The sequence below is a fragment of the Lampris incognitus genome, chromosome 3, assembly GCF_029633865.1.
Source record: "Lampris incognitus isolate fLamInc1 chromosome 3, fLamInc1.hap2, whole genome shotgun sequence".
Lineage (NCBI taxonomy): Eukaryota > Metazoa > Chordata > Actinopteri > Lampriformes > Lampridae > Lampris > Lampris incognitus.
In genome coordinates, this window is record NC_079213.1 from 76,066,782 (window position 1) to 76,087,199 (window position 20,418).

At 42.7% G+C, this 20,418-nt stretch overlaps 1 protein-coding gene across 1 annotated transcript in view; it reads left to right on the plus strand.

Annotated features, from left to right (window-relative positions):
- rab6ba (RAB6B, member RAS oncogene family a) overlaps positions 1-20,418 on the plus strand; it is an 84,314-nt gene that overhangs the window by 50,046 nt on the left and 13,850 nt on the right. The window contains exons 3-5 of the mRNA XM_056276808.1: positions 5,712-5,765; positions 6,222-6,327; positions 9,186-9,297. Coding sequence (XP_056132783.1) covers positions 5,712-5,765; positions 6,222-6,327; positions 9,186-9,297 — 272 coding nt within the window. The remainder of the gene's footprint in view (positions 1-5,711; positions 5,766-6,221; positions 6,328-9,185; positions 9,298-20,418) is intronic.

The window sequence follows — 20,418 nt, forward strand, 5'->3', positions numbered from 1 at the left end:
CCAGGCAGTGTCCAGGTGATGGCCACCGTCACCATGAAACCTTGGAAGGAGGACAGACTACACATGCACATGGGGGAGACTCACATCACACCATTCACATACACAGGTGAAGAGAAAGGAGAAGACGTTATTCAGAGAGAGAGAAGAGAACAGTTTGCAATAGTCAACAATATATACTCTATAATCTCATCAGCAGAACAGTGCTTGGTAAATTCATTGAAACTGAAACCAACCACCATGGAGTACAGGTCATGAGGTAATCAGTTGAAAGGCAACTAGTTGTAGGCCCTGCCACCTGCTGACTTCTTCTCAACTTTGGGTACACACAGGAGCCCTGTATTTTGAGAGCAGAGAGCTCAAGATGGAATCTATGGTTTAAGGAGATCAGACAGGTATGATGAGGCAAGTCCATTTAGGATTTTATAAGTCAGCAGAAGCACCTTGAAGTCTGATCTAACATGGATAGGAAGTCAATGAAGGGTGGCAAGAATTGGTGTAGTACAGTCAAATTTTCTAGTTTTAGTTAGGATTCTAGCAGCAGCATTCTGAACCATCTGAATACTTTTAGCACTAGCATGTGGCAGACCTGAAAGCAGAACATTACAGTAATCAAGTCTGGATAAAACAAATGCATGCATGTATTAGAGTCTGTCAGCCATGGACAGGAAAGACCAACTTTTAGCGATATTACGTAAGTGAAAAAAAGGCAGTCTTGGTGATTTCTTTAATGTGCTTATCAAAGGAAAGGCTGGGATCAAACCTAACACCAAGATTTTTGGCTGCCACACTGTGAAATCACAGAGTTGTCGATTGTTATCATTATTTGATCAAATTGGTTGTTGATTCATTGCTGTAAATAGGCTTCCCCATTCCACTACCATAGATTCTCTGTGTAAGAGAATATCAATTTGAATTAAGTGTGTGGTAATTACCATTACAGATATTATTTGATCACAGCTATGACCCAAAACCAAGAGTTCAGCGTGTTGTATTTATCATGATATATAATGATATACCAAGACTTTCTACCTACCCTACAACCAGCACAAACTGCTGTAAATCGTGCCTGCCCAACAAAGGAAAGGGACCCCGGGGAAGAGATGAGGGTCTTAGGCGTTTATTTCTGTCATAGATATTGTTTTAACTTCCTAAGATAACTAGACCAACAGGGCTTACAAAGTAATTAAGGATGTCAACTTGATGTTTCCTGACGAAAAAGCCCTGCACTTATTGCATATATACATCAGTATTGCTTGTTTTGCAAACACCATAGGCCTGGTTCTTAAAGCAGGTTAAAACCAATTACAGATAATTGGTAATGATCATTTTTGTCTGATGTCTACCAGAGGACTTTTGTAAGTAATGCCAAGGTCCATGTCCTCAATTCACAAGGCTCAGCGTTTTCGGTTTTTATTTTTCAAAACCATCCAGCATGCCGAATTTCGCCACAAGAGGACACTGCTACATAACCTCACATGAACAGGAACAACTTTTGGATCCGTGGAAACATAAAATGAGGGTGAAAATCAGTTTAAACCAATCTGCTCCTTTTAAAAAATCTGGGTATTTTTCAGTGAAAATCGGTAAAAACCGAAAACACTGAGCCTTGACAAGTCATCAGGTAGCCAGGAGGTACATATTCACTGGCGAGGAAATAAAATGGTGTCCAAAATACAGAAAAAAAGTGATTCATTCTTATACAGTTGATTGCATAGTGATTCATGGATCCTTGCTAAAATTAACATTTCCGGAGCATTTGCCTTCATAGTGAAAGCCACTTGTCATCATTTCCGTACTAAATGGTAAACTGTCCGTTGTGCCAATTCCAATATGTCTCCACAACGTCTTTGAGATGTATCACATTAAATTTGCTTCAGCAGCTTGAAACTTGCTCAAAATGTCTTGAGACATCAAAAATTTAAAACATTTCTAAAGCACATGTCAGCATACATTTAGCTGTTGGAGGAAAAAAAACAATGTAATCTAAGATAGTTTAAGTGTTAAAATGAAATTTCTTTAATCAAAAAAGAAAGAAAGAAAGAAAGAAAGAAAGAAAGAAAGAAAGAAAGAAAGAAAGAAAGAAAGAAAGAAAGAAAGAAAGAAAGAAAATGTAGTTTTGTGCAGTCTATTTCTGCTTTTTGACAAAACATTCCCTTTTCCTGTAGTCATTGGTAGAGTGGGCCAGGAAGCCATAGTCTGTCTTTTAATGATGTGTGCTGGTTAATATTTAAAAAGGACATGAATAATTCCTCCGGTTATAATCTGTTCATGTATAGTTCTCTGTGTGAGATTCTATATTTAACCCTCGGGCCACAGGAGCCCAGAGTTGCGCTGTCAAGTAAAAAAAAAAGAAAAAGAAAAAAGATTAACAGAAAATATTGAACATCACCGTGCTTCCAACTTCTTCTGATAAAATGTTATCTCAGTAATTTGACCCTGATTCAGTTGTTCCCAAGCCTCTCTGATCTCCTTGAATTTGCAAGGGTTGTTCTCCTGATCTGAGCATTTTTTTTTCTCTCTGTCTCCTGCAAGTGGGTTAGTCTAACAAAATTTGTTTTGATAGACAACCTGCAGCACACAATGATTTCTTTCAGTCTTCTCTGCGTGTCAGTGAGAAAGCAAGTTTGCTTCTTTGCTGTTTACTTTTTCGAAATAATGTCTGGATCCATTTCAGTGTCCCTTAGAAGCGATGTTATGATATATATTTTTATGACCATAATGTATGTGGATGTTTTGATTATTTATGGCTCTGTATTTTCAAGTCAGGAGAGCTCCTGGCTGATTGGGATGAGGGAGAGAAACAGAATAAATTATGTCTTGTTCCTCTTGCCAGATTCTTAAAGTTAGTCCACTGCAGTGGTTGATATTGCCAGGGAAACAAGTGTGTGATCAACTTGCTGATTCCCAGTTCTGTCAAAAGTGGGCAGTGGGCACCCTGCTGGCCACCCAGCACACAGACACACACACACACACACACGCACACACATACAGTCAAAATCCTATTTCCCCGACCTCAAACCCAAAATTTTACTCTAAACTTACCTTTTTCTCTAAACCTAAGCCTAAACCTAATCATAATCTTAAAATTTAGGCTGCTATCAGATGATAAGAAATTTGCTCTTCACTCACCATGAGGTACGGTGCACAGCATAGTGCAGACACTTGGTACAGAGATAAAGCACAGTGCAGGTATACATCATCAAAGCTAAGCTAACCTAGCATTGGCTTGAGCTAAATTTGTAAACTGTATGCCTATTCACGGTGGCACGGTGGCACAGTGGTTAGCATGGTCACCTCACAGCAAGAAGGTCCTGGGTTTGAGCCCCGGGGTAGTCCAACCTTGGGGGTCGTCCCGGGTCGTCCTCTGTGTGGAGTTTGCATGTTCTCCCTGTGCCTGCATGGCTTTCCTCCGGGGGCTCCGGTTTCCTCCCACAGTCCAAAGACATGTAAGTCAGGTGAATCGGCCATACTAAATTGTCCCTAGGTATTAGTGTGTGCATGTGTGCGTGTGTGCGTGTGTGTGTGTGTGTCAGCCCTGTGATGGCCTGGCGGCCTGTCCAGGGTGTCTCCCTGCCTGCCGCCCAATGACTGCTGGAATAGGCTCCAGCATCCCTGTGACCCTGAGAGCAGGATAAGCGGTTCGGAAAATGGATGGATGGATATGCCTATTCACAAACCTGGTAGCCCCATTTGACCACTGACATTTCGCCATGCATTACTTTACCTGCCGAGATCGTGATATGTTTTTACTGTTGTGTTGTAGAGTTTGGTGAACTTTTTCTTCCGTCACTCTCTTCACCTCCCCTGCTCGCATGTATCACATCTGGCCATGTCACATACAGCTGTTACCTCATTGGTTGCACTTCGAAAGGTCAGCGGCAACTGAGGTCAAGGTGAAATAATTTGAACCTTGAGCGCAGTGCTCGGTGGGAATGTCGAGCAGTGCGACACACCAAGGGTAGTGCTTGGGCGCCACTGGTCTCCCCGTAGGAAAACAATGGAACAGCCAACACACAGCAGATTTACCGCTGATCATGTGTGAGCACCCTTACTGGAAAGTAACCAAAAAAATAAAATAAAATAAAAATTAATAAATAAATAAACTCAAATATAAACCCAATTGTAACCCATAATCTTAACCCTGTGCCAAATTCTAATATATGAGACCTAAGCCAAACCTTAGCCCCTACTGTAACCCGAGGTGTAAACACAACCCCTAGCCCAGAAATAACCCCTTTCCTCATGGGCCCCAAAATATCCCTGCTGTGCAGCTTGTTTCTGATTTTATTGTTCTTCTGGGGGACATTTGGTCCCCACGAGGATAAATAAACCAACACGCGCACACACACACACACACACACACACACACACACACACACACACACACACTCATTCACAGATTGGTAAAAAATACATCGGAAATTGCTCTCTTCCACATGTTTTGCAAAAATGACAAAACAGCAGTGACAAGATCCATGCACTATGTTTTCTATTTTGAAAATAAGTCAAATCCATTTATCTGTGAGATATGAGACTAATTAACTCAAAAAGCATTGTATTTTACAAACAGTATCTCCATTCGTAAGAATATGTAGTTTAGCCTTGGTTTTCAGGGATTTTAAAGCTCAAAGCCAGAGCACCTGATGATATCATGGCATGCAACAAAGGGGAAAGTCATGGGCTTGGCTGAGGAAATTAAATATCCCTTGAAGAAGGCATCCAGTGCCATCTGGCCTATGACAGAGTCAAAGATAATTGGATCATGATTACACATTGCTTCTGGTGATGATAATGAACCCATTTGAGTACTAAAAAAGATAGAAACCATGCATCTAAAAAATGGTATGAGTCCTCCTCATGTGAACAAAATACTAGTTTACACAAGTAATCTAAACTGCATTTATGGCACGCAACCTACCTGAGACACTAAAGAGCTGTGGCTTGTGGGTTAAGCAGCAGTATTAATGAAAAGGAATGGGAGAGAGGGAGCAAACACATGAATTGCAGCTCTGTCAAACATCTCTATCTTTCATAGGTAGGCTAAGAAATCAGAAAAAGTCTTACCTGCTTGACCCACGATATGTGCAAATGGAGCCGCTGAGTGTTTACTGTTCAACACGGGGCACACGTTTGAATGAGAAACTAACCCATGTGGATTGTATTTCTTTCGAGTACAGCACATGTTGAATTCCTGGAAATGAATGCTTTACTTAATGGCAGGAAATTGATTTAATGTGTCACAAGAGCAAAACCACGTTGATTATGACATTGATGCAATTAGGAATGTGCAGGAAATAGGCCTAATACAAATCTTTTGTGCCACACTGCCAGAACAAAAGGTTCAGGCCCAGTGGAAGGGGCACTGCCCTTGACTTGGCTGTGAGATTATACAGAAGAGAATCACTGCAGGCCATGAATGTATGACAGCTCTGTTTAATCAGGACTGTTCCCCAGCAATAAGCCAACTGCCAGGTGCCAAGAAGATATGACAAGCATTAAAATGTTAAATTTAAGTTTTGGCTGCGTTTTCACCATCAAGGTACACCAGGACATCACTTTTCCATAGAGTTTGAGCCTTTGTATGCTTAAGTTCCTTTGTTTCTTTCTTTAATATCAAACTTTGCTTGCTTTTCGCTCTGTTTTACTTGATGATGATGCTGATCCATATTAAAATATATATATATATATATATTCTCTTTCCTTTTCACAAGGCTACAATTGGAATTGACTTCCTGTCAAAAACTATGTACTTGGAAGACCGAACGGTAAGAAACTCAATTACAATCCCATTGTATGCATTCAGTTGTTACCACAAATGTATTGGTGTGTGGCATACAGCATGCCATATAGATCTGCTTTAAAATATGTAAATTTATACAATCAGCCCAGCCCGCACCTCTCTTTATTTCTCTAGGAATTATTTCATACCATTCATGACCTTGAAAGTGTCAGCATGGGGAGTCTGCATCTGTCAACTACATGACATGTTTGTGCGTGAACTGTGCTGTGTGCAAAACTGTGTGCGCATTTGTCTGTTTCGCATTTGCATTTATGTTTATGAATTGAGGAAAGATGTGTGTTTTTGCACGAGTCTATGTATATGTATGATGTTATCACACACCTCGGTTGTATGCTTGAACGTGAGCCAGCTGCTTCCAGGCTGTCTGGCATGTATGAATGATCTCGGCCTGCTCAGCTCTGTCTCTCTCTCTGGACCCTAGGTGAGGCTGCAGCTATGGGACACGGCAGGACAAGAGCGTTTTAGGAGCCTCATTCCCAGCTATATACGAGACTCCACTGTGGCTGTGGTGGTCTATGATATCACAAGTGAGTATCCATCATGCTGTTATGTAAGTTTTGACTTTCACATGCACTCCCACACACACATTTACACATACTCACAATCATGCACAGGGGCTTTAGTGCCTACTTTATATATATATACATATATAAAATCAAGTTTTTTGACAATGGAATAGACAAGTGGGAATCTAAAATGAAATTCTGAAACGGACATGCAACCAATACAGGCATATGCATATGACAGAGGTTGTGATGGACAGATAATTACAGACACCCTTTACCACATTAATTTTGGTTTCTAAGTCCTTCAATTTTTTTTTTTACAATGGAATTGAACTATTAAAGCTCCATCAAGTGATATTTTTTTATTTTAACAGTGAATCAAATTACTTCCTATGTAATGTGAAAGGATCACTTGTACTGTCGATCCCATTGAGAATCGTCCCTGCAGTCCACAGTTTACCTTAAACAGAGACAGGCTCATTGTTGACATTATAAGGGCGAGGATAGCCTCTCTCCCCCTCAGTATAAAACTGTAAATGAACTGGTCATGCAACTCAGAAGGTCAGAAAGGTATTGAAAGGTATCCAAAATAAAGCATAATGCAGCTTTAATTTGGCTGATAATGCCGAGTCTGCTGTTATTTATTTATTTATCAATTCAATATTGAGGACTTACTGTCTGAAGTTGCTGTTTCCATTAAGGCGTTCTAATTTAATACATCAAAATTTGAGTGAAAATACTTGAAAGGAAATAATACAGTTCATCTTTCCAGCCATTAGGAGAGCACTTAGCTAACTGGCTTTTAAAGCCTAGTGTTGCTGTTTTACTCTTCCCTGTAAAGGTCACATGAAACAGAAAATGTATTTTCATTCTGGTTAACTGTTTCATCTGCAGTTAATTTACATCTATTCAACACTAATCATTCACGCAAAAAACTTGAAAATGTTAGTCTTATCAGAATCCCTCCCCTCACCGAATCCCAACTGAGTATCCTATTTCATTCAGATTTACATCAAATTGCGAATGTTTGCAGTGCTCTAAATACCATTTCATGGGACCTTTGAAGCCACTTCTTTGATTCCCTTTTGGTTTATTTTTGGCTGGATGTTGGTGTTGAATCTATCGGTGGTCCCTGTTTCGGCGACAACCTCTGTGGTTCACTTTTTAAGGGACTGCATCAACCAGATATGGGATAGGATGACGTTTGGAGCCTCTTTACAGTCAGCATGCTGTGGTATTCAGAGGGGGTTGCCTTTGTTCAACCAGGCAATGTAAATCAGTCCATTAGGTTTTACAGGGGGCTGCTGTCAAAATGTGGCGTTGTAATTTTTCTCGAATCCATCAGTGGCTTAAATTTCATTTGTTTATTAGTGACAGAACGAGGGCACTTTAACATTATCGCCCTCAGGAGATGATTTTTATACAAGATTTCACAAGCAAACATGGCTTCCCTCCCACAGGAGCACATTTGTTTTTCACCTTGAAACTGATGTGTCTTTCTTGACAAAACCCCAGACCAAGAATGCAATATGGGTCCTTGGTATGCATGCCAACAAGCATGCATACCAAGTGAAAGTGGCAAGGTCAAGTAAAGATATTTGCCATTCCATGGTGCCTGGATAGTATAAAGCATCGACCATGCTGTATAAATCCAATATTATATTTATCTGGTTGAATGTCGTATCATGTTGTGATCATCGTTGATGTGTATTTTTGATGTTCATGTTTTATCATAACATGAGCATGTGTACAGATGTCTTGACGCATGCTCAATAATCCAGGTAAGAAAATCAAAGAAGGTTGCATCAGTTCATCTGGATACAACGTTTACTGACAGATATGTTTCATCACTCAACTAAGTGACATCTTTAGTCTAAAAGACTGAAGATGTCTCTTAGTAAATAAGAAATAAAAGTTAAGAAAATAAAATAAATGAAAAATTAATAAAAATTATATTGATTAAAGTCAATAAAAGTTGTATCCAGATGAACTGATTCAACCTTCTTTGAGCATGTGTCCAGTTTGCCCTGAAAGTGCTGTTATCAAAGGAATAGTGATAATGTGATGGTAACCGGTACAAGGTTTTACAGACTATTTGAGTCACCCTCTCAAAATATGTAGTTATTTCCCTTTCCATGCAAGTCTTTTTAAAGAGAAAGCAAGCACTTAGTTTTAGTCTGTCCCTGCCTTCTCTTATTTAGAAAACGGATTAAAAAAAGGGTGTAGAAGAAGAGGGCAGTGATGGTGGTGTGTGTGTTGGGGGGGTTGTAGTACAACACCTTCTCCCAGATTCTCACAAGTCCACCCAGAGAGTTGGCGAACACCGGTGTGTCACCTTTTTTCTCACCTCATATTTTATTGGTCTAGCACACTTGATCCCACATGTGTCGTCCTCGTAATATGGGTCTCCGTCTCTTTAATGCCAACATATTACACTATTACACATGCAACTCAGACGGGTTTGATCATAATGCAGGTTTTCCACTGCACGTAAGAAAAAACATTTGAGGTTTCCCTCAAAGCCGTCATATAATGCATCTAATTTTTTATTGAATTTATCATGAGGGTGACCATATCTGCCATCCTGGAACCATACCAACGTGTTTTCGGATCAAAAAATGTAAAACAAATTAGGCTTACCACCTCTTTAAAGCATAACGTAATATAGCAATAAAGGGAAAAATAGGGAATTAGTCAGAATTCAAGCAGTTATGCCGACTAAAAGCATATCACTGGGATTAGTCCATTCGATATAACCAACGTGTTTTTATAAGGAAAAAAAAGAGAGAACAGTGTGAACTTTACAGTAATTTCTTGATTAGAAAATACAGATAACATCTTCAGTTTCACTCAGTTTTGTTTCTGCTCTTTCTCAACAGATGTTAATTCATTCCAGCAGACATCAAAATGGATTGATGATGTGCGAACAGAGAGAGGAAGTGATGTCATCATTATGCTTGTAGGCAATAAAACAGATCTGGCAGATAAGAGGTATGTCATTACTGCTCTTTACCCAGATCAGTTTCTCTGTTGGTAAATACATCTGGTTGAGATTTGGGTCTAAGGAGGGGTTTTCGTCAAAACTGTGCAAAAGATCAATTTCTTCTTCATTTTTTTTATTATATAATAAATCTACATACATGCTGAAAGGAAAAGAAGCTGAAGAGGTGCTCATGAGAGAAATGATTGAAGCAAGATGGACAAGTAAAGGAGATGGTGAATGATGGGAAAACGGTTCAACTGAGGTGGCAAGCTTAAGTGCATAAGAGAGTGACAAGGAAGGAAAGCAGAAGGATTAGCCCCAGCTCCAGGGTAAAATTGTTAGAGGGGCATTGTGAATAATGGGGGGGCGAAAGATATTAACATGGAAAATGAGCAATCTGACCACCGTCAAAGGCACCCAAACTATATATATATATATATATATATATATATATATTACTACTACTTTCGGCTGCTCCCGTTAGGGGTCGCCACAGCTGATCATCCGTTTCCATTTCTTCCTGTCTTCTGCGTCTTCCTCTGTCACACCAGCCACCTGCATGTCTTCCCTCACCACATCCATAAACCTCCTCTTTGGTCTTCCTCTTCTCCTCTTCCCTGGCAGCTCCATATTCAGCATCCTTCTCCCAATATACTCAGCATCTCTCCTCCACACATGTCCAAGCCATCTCAATCTTGCCTCTCTTGCTTTGTCTCCAAACCGTCCAACCTGAGCGGTCCCTCTAATATAATCGTTCCTAATCCTGTCCTTCTTCGTTACTCCCAGTGAAAATCTTAGCATCTTCAACTCTGCCACCTCCAGCTCTGCCTCCTGTCTTTTCGTCAGTGCCACTGTCTCCAAACCATATAACATAGCTGGTCTCACAACCATCTTGTAAACTTTCCCTTTAACACTTGCTGATACCCTTCTGTCGCAAATCACTCCTGACACACTTCTCCACCCACTCCAACCTGCCTGCACTCTCTTTTTCACCTCTCTACTGCACTCCCCGTTACTTTGGACAGTTGACCCCAAGTATTTAAACTCAAATGCCTTTGTCACCTCCACTCCTTGCATCCTGACCATTCCACTGTCCTCTCTCTCATTCACGCATAGGTATTCCGTCTTGCTCCTACTGACTTTCATTCCTCTTCTCTCCAGTGCATACCTCCACCTCTCCAGGCTCTCCTCAACCTGCACCCTACTCTCGCTACAGATCACAATGTCATCTGCGAACATCATCGTCCATGGAGACTCCTGCCTGATCTTGTCCGTCAACCTGTCCATCACCATTGCAAACAAGAAAGGGCTAAGAGCCGATCCTTGATGTAATCCCACCTCCACCTTGAACCCATCTGTCATTCCAACCGCACACCTCACCATTGTCACACTTCCCTCATACGTATCCTGCACCACTCCTACATACTTCTCTGCAACTCCTGACTTCCTCATACAATACCACACCTCCTCTCTCGGCACTCTGTCATAAGCTTTCTCTAAATCTACAAAGACACAATGCAACTCTTTCTGGCCTTCTCTATACTTCTCAATCAACATTCTCAAAGCAAACATCGCATCTGTGGTGCTCTTTCGTGGCATGAAACCATACTGCTACTCGCTGATCATCACCTCTCCTCTTAACCTAGCTTCTATTACTCTTTCCCAAATCTTCATGCTGTGGCTGATCAACTTTATACCTCTGTAGTTGTTACAGTTCTGCACATCGCCCTTGTTCTTGAAAATCGGTACCAGTATGCTTCTTCTCCACTCCTCAGGCATCCTCTCACTTTCCAGGATTGTGTTAAACAATCTAGTTAAAAACTCCACTACCATCTCTCCTAAACATCTCCATGCCTCCACATGTATGTCATCAGGACCAACTGCCTTTCCACTCTTCATCCTCTTCATAGCTGCCCTCACTTCCTCCCTGCTAATCAACTGAACTTCCTGATTCACTATCCCTACATCATCCAACCTTCTCTCTCTCTCATTTTCTTCATTCATCAGCCCCTCAAAGTATTCCTTCCACCTTCTTAGCACACTCTCCTCGCTTGTCAGCACATTTCCATCTCTATCCTTGATCGCCCTAACTTGCTGCACATTCTTTGCAGCTTGGTCCCTCTGTCTAGCCAATCGGTACAAGTCCTTTTCTCCTTCCTTAGTGTCTAATCTGTCATACAACTCACCATACGCCTTTTCCTTTGCCTTTGCCACCTCTCTCTTTGCTTTACGCTGCATCTCCTTGTACTCCTGTCTACTTTCTTCATCTCTCTTACTATCCCACTTCTTCTTTGCCAACCTTTTCCTCTGTATAATTTGCTGTACTTCCTCATTCCACCACCAAGTCTCCTTGTCTTCCTTCCTCTGTCCTGATGACACACCAAGTACCTTCCTAGCTGTCTCCCTCACTATTTCTGCAGTGGTTTTCCAGCCATCTGGCAACTCTTCACTACCACCCAGTGCCTGTCTTAACTCCTGCCTGAACTCCACACAACAGTCTTCCTTCTTCAACTTCCACCATTTGATCTTCGGCTGTGTCTTCACTCGCTTCCTCTTCTTGGTCTCCAAAGTCATCCTACAGACCACCATCCGATGCTGCCTAGCTACGCTCTCCCCTGTCACCACCTTGCAGTCTCCAATCCCTTTTAGATGGCGCCTTCTACATAAGATATAGTCCACCTGTGTGCACTTTCCTCCACTCTTGTACGTCATCCTGTGTTCCTCCCTCTTCTTGAAATATGTATTCACCACAGCCATTTCCATCCTTTTCGCAAAATCGACCACCATCTGTCCTTCCACATTTCTCTTCTTGACTCCATACCTTCCCATCACCTCCTCATCACCTCTGTTCCCTTCACCAACATGTCCATTGAAGTCCGCTCCAATCACCACTCTCTCCTCCTACCCTCTCCACCATGTCGTCCAACTCATTCCAGAATTCTTCTTTTTCATCCATCTCACACCCAACTTGCGGGGCTTATGCGCTGATAACATTCAGCAATAAACCTTCAATTTCCAGCTTCATATTCATCACTCTGTCTGACACTCTCTTCACCTCCAGCACGCTCTTGACATACTTTTCCTTCAGAATGACCCCTACCCCATTACTCCTCCCATTCACACCATGGTAGAAGAGTTTGAACCCAGCTCCGATACTCCTGGCCTTACTCCCCTTCCACCTGGTCTCTTGCACACACAGTATGCCTACCTTTCTTCTTTCCATCATGTCAGCCAGCTCTCTCCCTTTACCAGTCATAGTGCCAACATTCAAAGTTCCAACTCTCACCTCCACATGCCTACCCTTCCTCCTCTCTAGCTGCCTCTGGACATGCTTTCCCCCTCTCCTTCTCCTTCGCCCAACAGTAGCATAGTTTCCACCTACACCCTGCTGGTTAACAGTACCGGTGGCGGTCGCTGGTAACCCGGGCCTCGACCGATCCAGTATGTAAGTCTTATTTATGATCCGCATATTTGATTTGGCAAAGATTTTACGCCGGATGCCCTTCCTGACGCAACCCTCCCCATTTGTCCGGGCTTGGGACCGGCACTAAGGATGCACTGGCTTGTGCATCCTCAGTGGCTGGGTTTTATATATATATATATATATATATATACACACACACATACACACACATACACACACATACACACACATACACACACATACACACACACACACACACACACACACACACATATATATATATATATATATATACATACACACACACACACATATATATGTATATATCAACTCGGATACAGGAAAAAAGATTTTAATGCATAGCAGTACAGGCCTGTTTCGTGCGTCTCGCACTCATCAGCTGCTGTGATATATCGACAGGATATGAGTAGACCCGTTAGCCTTGCTAACAGGTCTACTCATTCACGTACATTACACTACCCCCCTCCTTCAATATAGACAGTGGTGAGAAACAACTTCCTCAGTTCATTATCTTGACCCTCTTCAGCATCAATTTCTCTGTCCGACTCCTGCCTCAACCACGAAACCCTGCAGATTTTTGTTCTGCATCCTTCTCCGTTTTTGTGGCCTTTCAACATCATGTGCATGGCACCATTCCAGAATGGTGGTGAACTCACTCTCACAGCGAAGTTTTGCCGCACATTCTGCCGCACTTTGAATGAGTCTAAGACCAGAGAGAAGATCAGTGTTCTCTGCTTGTAAGAGTTTGTTGGGAGGACCAAGCAACAAAAGATTTTTTGCAGCATTATCCAAAGGAGTTGAATCAAGTGCAACTGGACTGGTATATATCCGTGAAGACGTTTCGCCTCTCATCCAAGAAGCTTCCTCAGTTCGTGCCTTTCTGACCAAGCTAGTCTGACTGGCTGGTGATGAGACTCTGAATTTATCCTCTAGGAGTTGTTGTCAGAGCGATAGATATGCGTGGCTCTTTGTGATCTGATGTTTACCAACGCCCGTCGCTAACAGAGCCATAGATATGAGTGGCTCTTTTGTGTACCGATGTTTGGCCACGCCCGTTGTTATCAGAGCTATTGATATGCGTGGCTCTCCTGTGCTCCGATGTCAGCCAGGCCCGTCGTTATCGGAGCTATTGATTTGCATTTGTTTAGCAGCGACGGTCATGGGGGTGTTAGTTTCGACTTCATTATTCAGTGGTCAAGAGTTGTTGGAGCCGTTAGTGACCGACTGTTGTTCTTGGAGGCTAGGCTTCTTGAGTCTCCTGGGTAGCGATGAAAGGACGGCGTTATGGATGTGGTGAGGGAAGACATGCAGGTGGCTGATGTAACAGTGGAAGATGAAGAAGACAGGGAGAAATGGAAACGGATGATCCGCTGTGGCGACCCCTAACGGGAGCAGCCAAAAGTTGTAGTAGTAGTAGTAGTAGTAGTGGGCTGACCAGGTATATCAACTCCTAAATCGTCTGGTGCAAAGCTGCCAGTTGGAGAGCTACTGTGAGGATTTCTTGAGGGAATGTTGCCACTTTCCTCACTGTTAGCTATGTGATGGCTGTTGCTCCCCGCTCCATGCCTCTGCTACTTCGGAAGCGGTTCCCTGTTGCTCTTCGCTCTATGGACTAGCCTCAGTAACTTCAGCTGCGGTTCCCTCTCCTCCTTCTTCACTTCGATCATTTTAAGTTGGTAATTTGCTTTTGTCAACTTTGAAAAATCTTCTTATATCCATTTCGACTTTTGGTCAATTCGCGTGCAGCAAAAACAGTGTACCGACTGAGCATACCTTACCTTACTGAAACTCGTGAAACACCTGCTGACGCAACACGTGAAGGGAACATGCAAAACAGATATGCTTTGGATTGGATAGCTGCCTAACATAAAAAGGAAATCCTTCCTAAGTTGAGTTAAAAATTATGATTTGGTAAATAGCGCACCTACATGAAATAATGCAATAACTATTTTGACTTACTTAGAGGATTTAAACATCTTGAAATAATTGGGGGGGGGCATAGAATGTCGCTGGGGGGGGATTGCTAAGCCTCAATACAGTGCCCCCTGGAGCTGGGCCTGAGAGGGATGCTGATATGGGGTAACAGAAAAATGAAAAGAAAAAAAATCCTGGTGACCTGGTGCCAAATGATTTGGTGATGGATTTCTACCAAAACTCTGTTCACCATACTTTCCATGCAAATTCATGAGATGAGATAGATTATAAGCAATAAAATATAAGATGAAAATATCTTGCCTGTTACTGTCAGCGCTGCAGTCTTTATTCTGCAAATTAAGTCAATTTTATTTGTATAGCCCAATATGGCAAATTACAAATTTGCCTCAGTGGGCTTTACAGCAATGCAACATCCTGTCCTTAGACCCTCGCATCAGATAAGGAACAACTGCCAAAAAAAAAAACCTTTAACAGGGAAAAATTGAAAGAAACCTCAGGGAGAGCAGCAGAGGAGGGATCTATCTCCTAAGACGGACAGACATGTAAAGGATGTTGTGTGTACAGAATAAAACAACAATTTGCAGAATACAACATTGAAAAAGGATAATGGAATTATAAAATGTGTGAAGAATATGATGACGAGGATGCCAAGCAGTGTCCAGATGCCACTTAAACAGCCCAGGACCTGAACCATGCAACCACCATCACCATGTAGACCTGGCAGGAGAACAGACTACACATGCATACAGGGGAGACTCGCATCACACCATTGACATAGATGGGGGAAGAGATAAGAAAAAACATTAGTCACACATTGGAGAGAGAGAGGGATATAGCATTGAAACAGGATAACAAAATTATATTGATTTACAAGATATATAAAGAATGTGATGAGGAAGATGCCAAGCAGCATCCAGGTGGCAACCACCATCACCATGGAAACCTGCAAGGAGGACCGACTACATTTGCAGACGTGGAGACTCACATCATACCATTCACAAACACAGGAGAAGAGAAAAGAGAAGATGTCATTCAAAGAGAGACAAAAGACATGTGAGAGAGGAGAACAGTTGCAATAGTCAATCTGTATTCTATAATCTCGTCAGCAGAACAGTGCTTGGTAAACTCATTGAGACAGAAACTGACCCGCCATGCAGTACAGGTTGTGAAGTATTCAATTTAAAGGTAACTAATTGAAGGTTAAGCAAAAAGATGAGTTTTAAATTTGGCTTTAAAGGACTAAACAGACTCTGATTGTCTGACGGCAGCAGACAGGTTATTCCACAAGAACAGGGCCTGATAGGAAAAGGCCCTGCCACCAGCTGGGTATACACAGGAGCCCTGTATTTTGAGAGTGGAGAGCTCAAGACGGAATATACAGTTTAAGGAGATCAGACAGATATGATGGGGCAGGCCCATTTAGGATTTTGTAAGTCAGCAGAAGCACCTTGAAGTCTGATCTAACATGGACAGGAAGCCAATGAAGGGAAGCAAGAATTGGTGAAATATGATCAAATTTTGTAGTTTTAGCTAGGATTCTAGCTGCAGCATTTTGAACCATCTGAAGGCTTTTAGCATGTGTCAGACCTGAAGAGGAACATTACAGCCAAGTCTGGATGAAACCAATGCATGTATTAGAGTCTCTGCATCAGACATGGACAGGAAAGACAGAATTTTAGCTGTTACATAAGTGAAAAAAGATAGTCTTGGGGATTTAATTAATGTGCTTATCAAGGAATGGCTGGGATCAAATGTAACACCAAAAATTTTGGCTGCCACATTTTGTGAAATCACAAAGTTGTTGATTGTTATTGTTACTTGATCAAATTAGCATTTTTTTCCAGCAGAGGCAACGACCAGCATCTCAGTTTTATCCGAATTTAAAAGCAGGAAATTAAGTGACATCCAGTTTTTCCACAGCAGCCAAGCAGGCCTCTAAATTATTAATATATGATCATCAGCTCTTATGGGCACATACAACTGAGTATCAGCCTCATATCAATGGAAATTTATTCCATGACTGTGAATAATTTGGCCAAGAGGTGAAATATAAATAGAGAAACATAGAGGGCCAAGAACCAAGCCCTGAGGTACACCATATTTAACGTCAGAGAATTTTGATGTAATATTATTATAGTAGACACACTGTGTTCTTCCAGATAAGTAGGACTTAATCCAAGAGAGAGCTAAACTGGAGACACCAAAATTACAATTTATTCTGCCTAATAGTATACAGTGATTAATGGTGTCAAAGACTGCAGTGAGGTCTAGTAGTAGAGGCACAGAAGTGGAATCAGAGTCCATAGGAAGTAGGAGGTCGTTAACCACTCTGGCCAGAGCAGTTTGAATGGAGTTCATCATCATCGTCATCATCAGTTCCATAACCTTTTTTTTTTGAGGTCGTAGGAGCAGAGCTGATGCCTCAACAGGTTGAGTCATCATTGTATTTCAGTAGGGGGAGTACCTGGTGGTCCCTATCTCCTGTCCAGGTATGAATGGCCGTTGGTGCACAGAGGAACTCATCTGCCCTTTGACAGGTTTTGTTTTTAGTCCTGCTGGGTGTCCACACACCCTCCTCACAGGAATTCAAGGGTTGAAGTGGGGGTGCCGGTTTAGTTGCCGACAACCTGACGGTAGCAGTTTAATTTCGTACCCAGGACTTCAGTGGAGTTACAGGCCCTGAAAGCCAATTCAAAACGGTCATATATAGATAGTTTTTTTCTATATGTGTCAAAAGTTGTTGATACACAACTCACTCTAGTACTTTCGAAAAGAATGGAAGATTAGAGACTGGTCGATACTTGAAGAGATGAAGAGATCCTGGATCGAGTTAGTTAGGATTCTTTTTAATTTTTATGACAACAGTCTTTCTTTTGATCCATTGAATACCTTTCTTTTCTTTCTCAGCATAGACATCTCAATCCCTCCATCCGAAACCAATTTACTACAGGGAATCAAATCATAATATTCCTGACTGTGATGAAATTGCATGTGATGTATTTGCAATGAGTCCTGTGGCACTGTTGAAAGAAAATTGCAGACATCATCCAGAAAGTGTAATTGGATATCGTGACACTTATCTAGTCCTTGTTAAGTTGTATACTTCGCTGTCTCTACTTTCACCAATAATGCTAATACATATGTATCTTTGTGGTTCCTTTTTTTCTATTGCTCACCTATAGGGATAACCGTGACTACTTGTTAAGTTCTAATTGCTTAATTATTGAAAATAATATTTTTTAAATCTTTTTGATATTTGTAAATCTGATAAAAATGGTAGGTAGGCATTATCTTTTGCATAGAATACACAAATCTGAGAAAAATGGTAGGTAGGCATTATCTTATTGCGTAGAATACACAAATGTTTCCCTTCATCTATACAAAGTTTTACAGATGAATAGCCTCTATTCTTTTTAGGGAAGACAACCAGTATAGTGTTGGGACCTAATGTAGGCCTTTAATGTCATATAATGTGCCTGCCGTGTGTGTGTGTGTGACAGCACACAGGGCGTGTGTGACGTGTCAGTGCAGTAGTACTGGGGCAGTAGTGCTTGTAGTTAGTGCATGCTGCATGCTCCTTCTGCTTGCTTCTTTCTGTTTTCAGCTACTGCCGCCAGCTAGCCCTCTTGTAGGGGGTGAAAAGAGGGCCGAGTGCGTAAGTCTCCTCCTGCCGGTACATAGCCTCTCCATCGCCAAGACTTCTGCAGTGCCTCCTCGTGGCCACACATGGTAACTGGGTAGTTTGCGGTCCCAGGCCAAACTGCAGGGGATCTCGGAGCAGCAGTGGGCCCCAGAGAGAAGGCGCGCAGGCCCACCAGTGTGTGGACATGCCCTGGCGTCTCTCAACCACTGCCCCAGCTATGGGTTAATAGCAAATAAGTCCTCAACGGTGGAAGATGGACAGGAAGATGGTGGCTGTGAGGAGCACCACAACGGCCGCAAAGGTGGAAGAAGGCTGCAGCAAAGAAGGGCCCCCAGTTGTCTTGGTCTCCATGCCACTGGATCCTGGCCTTTCTATGCCAAGGACTGTGTGGAGGCTTCCTGTGCACCAGCCTCCCCACATTAAAAGATTCCACGCACAGGCATCCTCCCGAAAGGGAATCAGACCGTTAACATTCTGGACAAAGTCCTGTGGCGATCAGGAAGTGGTGACGGGGGCAGGACCGTGAAGTCTGGCAGCTCCTAGCCACAACCTGACACACAGGCGGTGGGTGTCTGATTCAGTCGCTAAGCTCTTGGGCTGAGGCAGAAAGAGCTTTTCGGCAGCTGTACCCATGACTGAGCAGCCCTATTAAGGATCCACTCTGCTCACCCTAGTAGGGGAAGGGGCTGGAAAAGGTGCCCTAAAGATAGCCTGCCTCGAAAACTCCTGTCTGGGCTACCGCACCCAGAAGGATCACCACTAAGCAGTCAAAAACATAAACAGAAGCAAACTTACATTGGAACCTGGAATGTGCGGACCCTCGTGGACAACAAACACAGTGATCGACCCGAAAGGCGAACTACCATCATCACCAGGGAGCTAAGGAGATTCTGGATTGATATAGCAGCACTCCCCGAAACCCGACTGGCTACTATGAAGAGGTACTATCGGGAAGGAAGGAGTGGGCAACACGAACTCCAATGACATATTACTGCTATCAAAGTGCTCAGAACACAGCCTGGTCATCATCAACACACTTTTCCGCCAAACGAATAAACTCAAAACATCCTGGATGCATCCTCGCTCTAAGCTCTGGCACCTCATCGATTACATAGTCATCTGCGCCAAAGACCACCATGATGTGCTTAACACCAGAGCGATGACCAGTGTGGATGACTGCTGGACAGACCACCGCCTCACCCGCTCCATCATGCCCATCAGTCTTACGCGGAAAAGAAGGGTGCAAAAAAGACAGTGCCAGCCAAAGCTCAACATCGAACGGCTGGGTGACACCACCTTTCGAGAACAGCTCCAGGCTACTCTCAGCGCTGCTCTGCCCAAGCAATACCCAGAAGATATTGATACACACTGGGACCTGCTTAGGTCTATCACCATGAACTCCTGCAAAAGCACTCTTGGTTACAAAATCCGGAAACATCAAGACTGGTACGATGAGAATGACAACGAAATCCAACAGCTCATTGACATCAAGCGGCAAACCTTCATTGCCAGGCAAAATGACATCAACTGCAAGGCTAAAAGAGTAGCACATGCCATAGCAAAGGCAGCTGTTCAATCTCGGGTTAGGCAACTGAAGAACCAGTGGTGGACAAGGAAGGCTCTGGAGATCCAGCAGCTTGCTGACTGTGGGGATACCAGAGGTTTCTTCAATGCCACAAGAGCAGTATATGGCCCCAGCCACTGTTGTCTAGCCCCCCTTCGCTCCAAAGATGGGCTAATGCTGCTGAAAGACAATGAGTCAATTACCAACAGATGGAAAGAGCACTGAACAGGGACACAACTACTGAGATGGAGGCCCTTGACCAACTCCCTCAACAACCCATCAATGAGAATATGGGAGCACCACCCAGTTGGAACGAGGTGCAGGATGCCATAAGGAAGATGAAGAACAACAAGGCCACTGGACCTGACGGCATCCCAGCAGAAATCCTGAAGGATGGTGGGCCAGTTCTCCTTAGTCACATCCATGCCCTGCTCCTCACAATATGGGAAAAGGAGGAAATCCCTGCACAACTTAGGGATGCCCTCGTTGTCTCCATCTTTAAGAAGGGAGAAAAGGCAGACTGCAGAAATTACCATGGCATT